General features: G+C 38.1%; 1 protein-coding gene across 1 annotated transcript in view; it reads right to left on the bottom strand.

Moving 5' to 3' along the window:
- Window positions 1–12,923, bottom strand: part of map1ab (microtubule-associated protein 1Ab) — a 76,871-nt gene that overhangs the window by 17,100 nt on the left and 46,848 nt on the right. Inside the window, exons 3-4 of the mRNA XM_084364618.1 lie at window positions 1,063–1,145; window positions 103–240 (exon numbers count right to left, since the gene is read on the bottom strand). Of these exons, the coding sequence (XP_084220744.1) occupies window positions 103–240; window positions 1,063–1,145 (221 nt within the window). The remainder of the gene's footprint in view (window positions 1–102; window positions 241–1,062; window positions 1,146–12,923) is intronic.

Below are 12,923 nucleotides of genomic sequence, written 5' to 3'. Positions count from 1 at the left end.
TTGTAAAGACAAAAAATTCAATAAGAATAAAAGAGCATTCATGAATGTACTGTATACAGTCTTCATCTCATTAAGTGTAAGAGGACTGTAGATCTGACTCACCCCAGGATCAGCAAAGACACATGAGAAGGTCTGGTAGGTGAAAACCCCAGATTGAAGGAGAAGGCCACCGTGATCTGAGCTTTGGCCACTCAAGACCAGAAGCTTGTGTCCTGCTGAGTCTGTGACAAGAGACTGGATCTGGGACACACCGAACAAGAGAGAGAGGAGAAAGACAAAGAGGACAGTTAAAGGAGAGACAACGTTGCCAAGACGGAGATAGAAATTCCTGCATCACTGTCAAAGGAAGATGGGCTTTAATTGTGTCAAGGTTAACAAGGATTTGATATCGTCGTTTATCCTGAATACATATGAAGGAGGTGATTGCTTGATATCTAGTCTCAATAGTTCTTTTGTCCATAACACTTCACTATCAATAAATGTCTGGTACGGAAAGTAGCCACTGAATGTCTGGTCAGATTTATAAACTTGTTTTCACTGATCAGATAGATTCTGATTTAAGGGGAAATAGGGTAAACATTTAAGCTAATAGATATCACTGTGAAACTTCCCGAGTTGACAAAATCACATCGGATTTTTTTTAATTTTTTTTTATTTCTCCTGAAAATTTTTTTTTTCAGTCACAAACATACAGGAAAGAAACACAGGAGAGACATGTTATAAAAACAAAATAATTAATCGTAATTTTTCCTACTTATAGAATGATGCTATAGTAAGAAGAATCATTTTGGTATTTTTTGCAAAATGTTTACTATTGAAAATGTTCAAACAATACCCGGCTTTATAGGGAAACAACAGGTAAATGTGTCATTCAGAGATGATATAATGAGGATTACCTTTATATATATATATATATATATATACATATATACACATATATTTATACACACATATATATATATATATATATATATATATATACACACACACACACCACACCATTGATACATCAGTGCACGTGCAACCAGAAGGGACCTATACCTCAGAATAAATTGAGATTACCTCTGATACAACAGTGTCTTGTGAAGGGTTGACAAGCACCACGGTCTCTAGGACATCACTTCTGTGGTGGAGAGTTCTTTGTCCTGTAGGAGAAGATTGAAAACACGATGTTAGTCTTTCACGAATAAAACATTTCAGCCCGAGATCCAACTCCATCAAGGCCTGAAGGTTGGACGAGGTAAACAAGTTGACAGACACTGCTGCCAGACGCTGAGCCGTCTGGCCTGAAGACATCCTACTGGACGACATCCAGACCTGATCTGGAAAACCTCTTTGAGTCGGGAAGATTTACTATACTGCATTCTGCATCGTATGTGGGGCAATCACTACACAAAGACAGGCAACCCACTTGTGCATCAAGGCAAGAACAAAAGTTGGAAGAAGAAATGGGTCACTGATGTCTGTTGGGCGAAGTTTAAAATGAATGCCATGAGCACAAAACACAATGGTTGAGACCAATATTTACCATTTTTACTACTAAATCTGATGTCATGCTTTCCTATTACTTGACCCCTGGCTAGAGACAGAAATATATGCTACTCGCAGTGTGATCAAAAGGAGTCTGATTTTTACATTGCAGGCCAGAAATATTAAAAGACGAAACAATTCTGTGAGTAAAAGCACTAAGGCGTGAAAATCTGCATACAAAACCAAAGGCAACTGCAAAATGCACTACACTGCTGAGCACATTTCCATACATCCTGATGCATATTCATCATTATTATGCATCAGGGCTTAATTCTTCTCAGAGGTGATGCTAAGCTTTTAATTCCCCTTTGTTTCAGCACAGATGCAGGCTCTAATATTAGACAGCTCTAATAATAGTGCGCTCTCACTGACTCCAACATCCAGCGGGATCTTTAGTGCATCCCATGAGTTTGCGGTTTTTCGTTGTCTTTTTAGGATCTGGGCTGTCAACAAAACACTGATGTAAATCATTTTTAGCTTCAGAAACTGTATGAAGGACTGAGACATTATGAAATTATGAAGAGTTACAACCGTTAAGATTCAAAGAGATTGATAAGAAAAGTAATTTCACACAGTAAAGAAATGGTTCAGCTTTTAAGTCAATAAGGTAATCAGCGTGGTAATTATGAGTCCAGACCATCTGTGAGTCAGAGGAAGAAGCACCCAGTAAAGAGGCTGTTATATTACAGATGTTAATCACAGCCATATTATCTGCCTTCAGCTGATGATTGTATTGTATGCTTTCTTATTTTTCATTGAACAAAATGGAATTAATATCATGAAAAAAAACGAGCTGAATTAAATCGATTTATATTCAAACACATTTTCCTCTTATCTAGAAAATAGTCCTCCGTGACATTTTCTTATAAAGAAATGTCAGAAGATTTATCTCCTCGTAGAGATTAGGAAAACTTTTAGTTGGCTGTTCTGGTAGCTCTTCTTGGAAACTTAATCCCTACAGCAACTGTATTTAGGATTTCCAGTCGCAACAACGGTGTTTTAAATAGAATACATATACAACACGTTGGTGTGTGAATATACTAACAGTTCCTGTTTGGTACTGAAGACAAAGTACAGAAGAAGCTCATGGGAATTTCTTTAGCAGTTTCTTTAATTGATAGTCAGCTGCCTTAACAATCGATTATTGGTTCATCATTAATAATATATGAAATATGTTGGACTGTTTTCCGTTAGTAAATTGTTTTAACCACTGACATGAAAACAGAGTTTTCATCTTTCTATCTTTTTATTCCTTTTACTGCTCTTAGTCTATTTATCTGTTTTTAATTCCTCTCATGATGTCTTTTACCTTTTTTTTCCTCTTCTGTCCTTCTGTTTAATTTTAATCTATTTTTTATCCTTTATTCTTTTTACTGCTCTTAATCTTTCTATCTGTTCTTAATTCCTTCTACTTTATTCAAGTAGTTTTAAAATCATATTGATTTGCTTTGTTTCAAACACCTGTTTATGTCCTACGTAAAGCAATTAAATGACCTTGTTGAAATTTGCTCTATAGTACAAATTCATTTGTCTCATCTTGTCTTTGATTTGCCACTTTTGATCTATTGATTCATTTCAATGTTTGAACTATAAAGTTACTTTCTAAACTGTTTACATTATTCTGTACAAACTGTGTATCACTGAAATGCCGGTGTATCAAAGGTGCTACAGCAGATAGATAAATTGCCTCGGCTCGTGGGTTTGAGCAGCAATAACTGGCTGAACAGACAATGAGACGAATATCACAGTAAATCAGAAACAGAAGGTTTGAGCCGACAGTACTGCCACAGTAAAAAACCTACTTTGTTCCAGAGATGTTAAAAAACAGATTGCAGATTGATTTGACACGACTCAAGAGAGAAACTCAAGCTCAACAAATGGAGAAATCTGATGAAAATTGATGAAAGAAATTTTAAAAAATTAAATAAAATTGATGTTATATAAAGGGACATTCAGAGAGCATCACTGATGCAAACTAGATGACGTGGCTCCCTCTTTTAATGTTTTAATGACATACTGACGGCCATATTTCCCCCCTGCAGACACACTGCAGTGACCGTCACTGATGTCTGACAGAAAACAATGACTTTCACTGAGCTGACCCCTGCATGGAGCGAGTGAAGACGGGTGATTGAAGGGTTTTGTTGATGGATGGAGAACGATGATACCCTTCACTGTACAGATGAACCTGCTGGTGCAGCAGTCAGGAGGAGTTCTAACACTTCAGCAGATCTGCCCACAGACGCGTCCGGTTTCACAGCACGATGACTAAGCTGCGAGGGTGAGCGATGATTTGCAAGTTTGCTTTGATACTTCCAGCGAGAGCAACACGCAATACTAATGCAAAGATACAGACGCTGCAGACACCTGCGCCAAACCTATGCAATGTAAATCCGCTCCGAGAAGAATGAAGCCCAGTGAGGCAGCGTGTCCCTTTGACCTCCTGATGTGCTTTTCTCAGGTGAAACAGAGTAGAAGAGACTGCATTAGCCGCTGCTGCTGATGGCTGCCTGCAGGGTGACTGCTCGCTGACACTGCAGACTGGTACAACATGATACTACAACAACAAAGATGCTCTAAGTCAGTCTGAAACGCTGCTGTTTTCCCCCCGGGGCGGTCAGAGAGCATCAACAATGCAGAGCGTCTGAGAGGACTGTCACTGCCACTGAAGGCTACAGGACTCTCAGATCAGATTCACTTTCGCTCCCAAACACAGCTAATGGACGGGATTCTGTGGAGGTGACATTGGTGCACAGAGAGTTCAAAAGCTTCTGTAAAACTCAGCTTCTGGCTTTTGGTCTGTAACTCAGGAAAAGAGCACTGTTTTTCATGATGTTTTGCAAATAAAAGGTATTTAATGTATTATTTAAGCTATTTTTTGAAATCATACAAATTCTAGAGCTTCAGTGATTAGTTGATTAACCGTGCAGTTATTTCTCATCAACTATTTTTGATAAAAAATTTCATTTTTCATGCAAAAATGTCAAAAATGTTTTGGTTCCGGATTCTTAAATTTGGATTTGCTGTTTTTCTTTGTCATTTATGACAGTAAATGAAGAGTCTTTGGGTTACAGACTGTTAGTTCAACAATTAATAGACTAACTCTGAGCTCCGGGAAATAACGATGATATAGCCTCAGTGATTAATCAATTAATAGTGAATATAAAAGGCACCATTCATTGATAATAAAAATAATTGCAGCCATATTTATTTTTTGATTTTTATCACGATGTTCTTGATTACAATTATCATTATTATATTTGATTAACATTTTTTATTCAGTTTTCGTGTGTAGTATTCTATCATTTCATTTATATTGCGTGCATAATATTTTTTTCTTTATCTTTTATTATTGTAACTACAGTACTCACATTGTATTGCTGTCTTGGGGGTTATTAGATTCTAAATCCATTTTAGTTTTCTTAGTTTTTTTTTCAATCACTTGTAAAGCACTTCTGATTTGTTTGAAAGGTGGTATATAAATAATAATCAGAAACTAGTCTGCAGATTAATCAACAATACATAATTGTGAGTTGCAGCCCTTACGACGTCTTCATCGGTACAGCAGTTATAATACTGAACCCTGACGTGTCAACAGCACCAGATTCTCCAACTCACACGCTGCGAACCTGATGAGTTGAGGTTTTCGGGCTCAACTGGCAGAAACCTGCCTGAATGGGAAGATTTTAGCGAAGGCAACACTTATGATGCTATTCATAAGAGTCTGGACAGCAAAGAAAGACATATTGCATCCAAACCATATCTGGAGATGGTTGAAATTGCAAATCAAACTGGATTTCCACAAATGCATCTCAGTCAGGACGCTCTGGGTGCTCATACCAGATTTCAAAGAGTTTTTTGTGTCACTGGCAGCACGACACACAACATCGCCAAATCCAGAGTCACGGAGGTGCATCAGAGTGGCTGAGCAGAATCCATGCTGCCACAGTCACGCTGAAATAAATAGTAAAAAAATCATTCACCAAAAATCCACACTATTCATCTTTGCCACTCAAACAGCTCATACTGATGGTTTTCACCCAACCTGAAGTGACATTTAATCATAGCATGTCATTAGTTTGTGCGACATGATCCACGCCTTCCTCGGAGGTGTCTCTCTTTTGACCTGCACTCCTAAATAAGACCTTCTTATTACTGCTGCTGAGACAGACTGCTGTTTGTGAGAGAATATCAGTGATGATATGTAAACTGAGAAGTCAACAGAGGATTTTAGGCGTGAAGGAGTTAGTCATCACTCCTACTTTTTACTGGAACTTTGGGCAAGGATGACAGTGTTATATACAAAGTTGGGTCATTGTCAGATGTGGGTGTGTTGTTTTATCACAGCCTGAATTTTGTGTTACTTTTCAGTAATACATATGTTATGTTGGTGTGTGTTTCATTTAACTGATGTAGTGAAACATCCTGTTAAGAAGCATTTTAATGACATCAACTTAAACGTACTTAAGGTTTCCGAATTTACAACTCATTCGCCAGAATTATGTTGACAATGTACATTTCTACAGACCATGGATATGTTGAAAACTTAAAAATTTTTTTATGTTCAGTTTTTGAATTTGTCTTGTGACAACGCTGTGCTTATGTTCTGGTCTGGATAGGCACAAAAAACACTTGGTTTGAGTTAGGAAAAGATAATGTTTTTGCTTAAAATACCTGCTGTTTGTCACCACAAACTAGCGTTGTCGTGACACTGGAATTTCTAACTTTGATATGAAGGGAATAAAATTTCAGATTTTTTATTTAAAGATGAATACCATAAGGCTTGTGTAGTATGTGTTAACACAACAGGATCCAAGTTTATTTACTTCTGGAGGAGGTGGGACTATGTAGGAACTACGGCGGTGCATATGTCAAGAGAGGAGAGGGGAAAACAGTTCTTTGTCTAACTAATTTATTCAATAAGCTAACACAACCACACTCTTACTAATGTTTATTAATATCTATCTTTGTGTGGCAATGACAGATGTCAGTTTTGTGAACAAGCTTCTCACTTACAAAAATGATAAATGTGCTCAGCCTAAAAAAAGCTGTCAAACGGAGAAGACTGATGGATTTTTCAATGACTTGAGTCAAGGTGGGAATCAATGGACTTATCACTGCAGTGCGTCAGACACGCCTTGATTAAACACATCTCCACCTCCTACGAAGTCCTCCACACCTCCATGTTAGCCTTTTTCATGCCTGTATCCTCAGGGCTGGAATCCATGACACATTTATGCATCTACTCGAAGAAAAGTTCTTAAAAAAAGATAAAATAAAATTTTTAGTTCCAGGCAAATTTCAAGGACATTTTGAGGTATTTTAATGTCTACTGCAACTAACACGAAGAAAACTGTGTGGTATTCATGACAAATTTCGACCATCAAACCAGTCTCCATCCCTGTGCTCTTAAAGCTGTAAGAAATAACACGACTGTTACTGGAAATTACAACCCAAAGATGCGAGTCAGCCCTGAGGGTCTCACTGCATCCACGGAGATACAAACAGTGCAAAGCTAAAGCCTCCTCAGGCAGGCCAGCGTCTGTTCCTCAGCTTAAATGTGTTTGTTTAAACAGTCCTTTTGAAGAGTGCGATGTTCAGCCAAGTTGCCCTCATCTATTCATCCCCGTGGCTTTCCTTTACTGGCATCCCAGACAGAGAGGAGGCATCATCCTTTCACAGAAAGTGACTTTCAGCCAAAGGCATTTTGAGAATTTCAGTCTCACACCGAAAATGATTTCTACTAAGACTGTTTAAAATACCTCGCATTTCTGCACAGGGTTTACTGCCTCCTTGCTGTCTTTGTCAGCTGAATCAAGTACTCGTCACTTCTTATCATATCAGCTGCTTCTGTTGCTCAGTAAATATGGCTGTGATTGTGAACATCAAAGCGGTGAATATCATTAGCATATAATCGTGACACATTTCTGCAGTTCACTCAGTCCACAACAAGAGAAAACAAAAAGGGATTAAAACTAGATACTTAACATTTAGAATTGTACTTCTTTCCCAATAAAGGAAAATAAGCAAGTGTTTGTGAGTCTATTAATCTAAATAAAAACTGGATATTTCCAGACATGTTTGTGGCGACCAAATCAGGTATTTTAAGCCAAACATGATGTTTACGTAACCATAACCAAGTTGTTTTTGTGCCTAAATCTAACCAGAGCGTAAGCACAGAGTTGTCACAAGACAGAAAAAGAAAATTGTACCTAAACAAACGTTATGTTGCAATGTAAGGCTTTTACTCATCAGTGGTTTACTTAGCTAATATTTATCCTGGCCATTGGGCTATATACATTTATTTTAAACAATGTTTTTGGGTAAACATCAGACGGTAGGTCAGATAGCGAGGAAGCAATTCTTCGAACAAGACTTATGTCTTTTATTTTGTTAAGACTCCGCTTACAGCAGAAGTTACATACTGTGCGTTTAAATACCAGGAAATCCACTGAGTGCCACTGCTTCTCAACTGAGCAGCACGTCTGTCACCGGGGCTTACAGTAAGTCATAAACAAACAGTTTTGATAAAGATCGCTTAAATTGGGTTATTAGAGTATTTAGACCAAGATGTGTACTAAGAGTTGTTCTAAGTGTTATCTAGAGGACAAAATGTAATAATTAAAATGACTCAAACATACCTGTAATTTCTGTGCAGCAATTTCTTCTCACTTCAGAAGTGACATGCAGTATGTAGACAGATGGATCTTTGACACAGATGGGCTCTATAGTTTTGTTTAGGAACTTTTTCAGGAGACAAGTATTCTTTGGAGGAACTGAGTGTGTTTACACTTCCAGGACCTGGGTCAACCTTTCAGTTCCATGAAAAGTAGGTCCTGGGACTAAAAGTTTCAGGTGCTTGAAGGATAGGGAAAACATCATTAAATGCTTTTTTTGGCCAGTCTGACATTGTGTCATGTTTATTTATAGATTTTATATCTTTATTTATAGATGTACGCCATGCCATGTTACAAACTAATTTCCCCAATAAGGGTGTAAGTCCGAAGAAACATGTGGTACTGTGTAACCCAGCAGGGGTGTCTGTGTTAACTGAGATCACACATCTGCAACGATCCATTTTCTTGACAAAAATAACTTTGGTGGCAGAGCAGACGCTGGATGTCATGTGGCCCGCTTCTGTAGGTTGACTTAAGGATCTTGGGAAGTGAACTCTTCACTCCCTCTCGGTCCTTGCGTGACTCTGTTCATAACTGCGCGGCCCAGAGGAAGGAAGGTCATTTGTCAGACAGAACTCAGTGTTTCTGCTCATTCCGGCTCTTCCTCAGCTGACCCGCTTGTTATAAATACCCACGTCTGAACTCCCCAAACGAGAACGCTCTGTTTAAAGGCGACTAAAACGGAGCACTGATCGTCCGAGGCCCAGCCACTGCACTGCTCCAGATAGCATGTTCCACATTTACAGTGGCAGCAGGGATGGTGAGAGGGTTCAAGGAATTTAAAGACAGAAGGTAAAGCATATAAAGTAGTAGCTGCTTCGAGGAAGACAGATTCTACAACATCGTGGTTTGCAGATGAGGTGATTTTTGCTAAAATTACGGTAAGTTGTTATATTCAAACTTTAAAATCAAACTCAAGATCAGTGTTTCAGAGCTTAGATTGAGCAAAATGCCAGTATATCAGAAAATCCAACACAAAGCTGAAAAAGATTCAGTACCGAGGACAGCTCCTCTTTCAAATGTTAAAGTCATAACTCTAATGTAACGCCAGTCAGACAGCAAACATCCTGTCCTAAAGCTTGAATGTAAACGGTATTTTGTTGTAAAGCCGCGCACATCAGCACACACAAGGTCAAAGCTTTCAGTGTTGTTGTAATGCAAATTTCTAGCCTCAACCACTTCAAAGGAGAGTTGATTGACGGCTGGAGTCGACAGCTAAGATGATTAGTTGATTAAAGAAACGGGTATATCATAGAAGTTAAGATAACTTCCTTGGCAGACTTTTTCTTCCACAGGGACACATCAGTAGCACCTTTGGACATAAGAATACAGAATGATCTATGAAAATAGCCTCAGTTGCTGGCAGTAAATGTATTACTATGACATGGAAGAATGATGACATACTTTCCACCTTCTCCTTAATGATTCAACAAAAAAAAAGTATAAATTCCTGGTAAATAATGGTCACAGCGCTTTACATATTGTTTGAACACCTCAGGGTTCAGTGTCCCGCTCAAGGACACTTTGACTCAAGGACAAGCCGGGAATCGACCCTGTGATTACTGGACAACCTGCTCCACCTCCTGAGCCACGGCCACAGAAATGTTTTATTGACCTGAGGGAAGAGTGAAGTTTGCAAGTCTCGAGGATTTAACACCTTCCAGAAAACATTTCCAACCTTTAAGATCTCTGCTGGTACTCAGACAAGATAGACCCTGAGGGGAAGTCTGCAGAGGTGTGTAACATCACCTGGGGAGCTCTACACCAGTGAATCAGTAACTCTGGTTTTCGTCTGTTTCTCTTTCTCTCCAGTCACAGCATCGACTGTAGGGATCGACCAGTATGTTTTATTAGGGCTGATACGATAACAATTATAAGTAATCAAGGAGACCGATAACTGTTACTTACTAAGTCTAGTCTAATCTAGTTCAGATTTGAGGTACTTTACTTGATTATTTCCACTTTGCACTACTTTCTACTTCCTCTCCACAACATTTATTGATACCTTCAGTTTCTAGTTACTTTGCAGATTCCAATTATTACGTGTTCATAGACTATTACTTGTGACATTTAGTCAGTCAGATTGGACATTGACTGAGACCACAGCATAGAGACGATGCTGTGGTCCACAATTGGACGCAAAAAACACTGATATGGAAATGCAGACTATCTGGGAAGAATCAAAATTCAGAGGACAGGTAGAGATAGATCAATGGAGTGGTCACATCCTTTGCCAAAGACTATCCGTGAACAGGTTTACCTACCAGGTCCAAAACAAAAAAAACGGAATACCGGCAGTCACAGATAAACTGAGGGCAAAAGAGTTTCAGCCAGAAGCCATCATGAACGTAATCAAAACAGCTGAAATGACAATTTATAGAAATAACTGAGGTTCAAACACCAATCAGTGAAGAGAATACATTTTTGCATGATTGGTTCCATCAGTGAATGAAGCGCCAACATACAACCTCTCTCTTGTGGGACCACAATAGAGACGACCATGACAATAAGCTGAAAGGTAATGAATGTATAAAACTGAATGCCAAAGAGTGGAAATGGGAAATATAGAGACAATACAATCCAGACAAATAAATGAAGATGCACATGAACAACATCAAAAAGTTATTACCCTGTTCTTAATCTCATTTGCCTAATGTGGGCTCATTCCTTCCCTCAGCACTATTGTCTGAGCTCAGAGATGAAGTTGTGTGAAGTGGGTTGGAAAATTAAAGAAGCCGATACAGACCCGGCTGTCTCCATGCTCATTTCAGCACCGCGTCTCCACCCACCAGTAAAGCCATACATCAAAACTACAAGTCCGAGCATTTGTTTGTGTCGAAAGGCTTCAAGTGGCTGCTGAGTCACTGCTGGAGTCTGCAGTGCAGAGTATTGAAATACAGGTGCAGTAACTAAAATATGACAAATTATTCATGTTTTTGCTGCTCTGTGAACAGTTATAATATTAAGTTGCGTATGAATTAAAATAGGCACACTGATTAATTACTGGTAGACATTTAATTCTCTTATCTGTTTACTGTATTTTAATACATAATTATTACTGCCTCAGTGACTACAATCAACCCTCGCCAAGATGATTTTATTTCTCTTTCCAAAATGATGAAATCAGTCCCAATTTTATCAAACATTTTAAAACGAAACCATCAGGGTAGAAACTCGCTCCTTGAACCACAATCCGTGTCTTTGGTTCACACCAGCAACAGGAAGCCAGAGTCTTATTCCTGATGCTAATCCTGGTCCTGTGATTTGGCAGCATTGAATCATTTGGCTGCTAAGCCAGTTAAGGCCTCAACGCCAGAAACACTTAGCCTTTCTAGGAAAAGAAAAAAAACAAAAACATATGTATCCGGGGCTGTACTGATCGAATCAAATGAACTGTGGCTAATGTCCAAAACCTGTTCACTACCACCTCAAAGTTTCTTCCTTGGGATTAAAAATGTTGAAATAAAACATAAATATAATCAAAGAAGTAAAGTCCAAATGAAAAGCACAAAAGCACAAAATACTGAGGTTGACACTTAAGGCTTAAATTCTCCTTAGCTGAGGAACTTACTTAAGCTTATAGCACAGAATTCCTTAAAAAGGTTTCTTTAGTTAAGGAAAAACTGCATTACTAAAACAATAAAAGCTGTCAGAAATAGTTTGTTTTAAATGCATAAACATTTTTTAGTCATTAAGTTTTGTTATTCCACTCTACAGAAGCCCTGTATATAACTGCATGGTTTAAGAAACGAGTCTTTGGTTGACTAATTATCATTTCCCTATATAATGAGTAGTGTATGTACGTGTTTGACTGCAGTACTACAATAGACAAAGAAGCTGAAAAGTCTGGACATACTGAGAGAAACACATTTCAGATGTAAGATGTAAGTGGAGTCAGAGATACTCAACACAACTGATTCCATCTAACTCTGATGTTCAATGCAATAAGTCCTTTACAGTAGCTTCTTGTAGAGTCAGGAATACAATGTTGGTGTAATGAGTGACTACATGCCCAAAGCTCTGCAAATCCTTCTACATTCCCCCACAGGGATCTGTTAAAGTTTATCTTGTCTTCAGAAAATAACTTCAGTCTCTCCCGTCGGAGGTTAAATATAAACACAGAACCATCAGTGGTGAGTTTTCTCACCGCTAATCCTTTTGCTGATAAATTGTCCATTATCAATGTGCTCAGCCAAGCACGGTGGCAAGTATGACTGGCTTGCTTGAATCTGCACCTTAAACAAGCACTTTGAATGTAGAGCACATTTGAAAACATTCAACAAAAATCTGTTATATGTAAAGATGCAAATTAGGCTCAACTATATTTGTATTCAGATATTTTACTTGAGTAAATGTGATAACTCTACACTGTAAAGACATTAATTTACAAGTGTAAGTCCTGCATTTAAAATCTTACTTTAAGCTGATGTTTTCCAGCAGTTCACCCTTAAAATGTGTCAAATTTTCAGCTTATTAGTTTAGTTTTAATCATGTTTATCTGTACCTGAGAAATTCAAAATTCAATAACTGAAATTAGAGATACAACAAACAAAAATATACAAAAATGTACAATGTCCCTGTTAACATTAAATGTAATAAGATGATAATGATTAAACGTTGTTAAAGTCTCAAAACATTGTCTCCGCTACTTAAAATTGGGTTCGAAAATAGCTCCCACTCATTATCACTCAGTGCATGAGTCATTACCATAGAATG

This window comes from Pagrus pagrus, assembly GCF_965226575.1.
Source record: "Pagrus pagrus genome assembly, chromosome: 10".
In the NCBI taxonomy this organism is placed as follows: domain Eukaryota; kingdom Metazoa; phylum Chordata; class Actinopteri; order Spariformes; family Sparidae; genus Pagrus; species Pagrus pagrus.
Note: the sequence above shows the minus strand (reverse complement) of the source record. Positions and strands in the feature narration are given on the sequence as shown.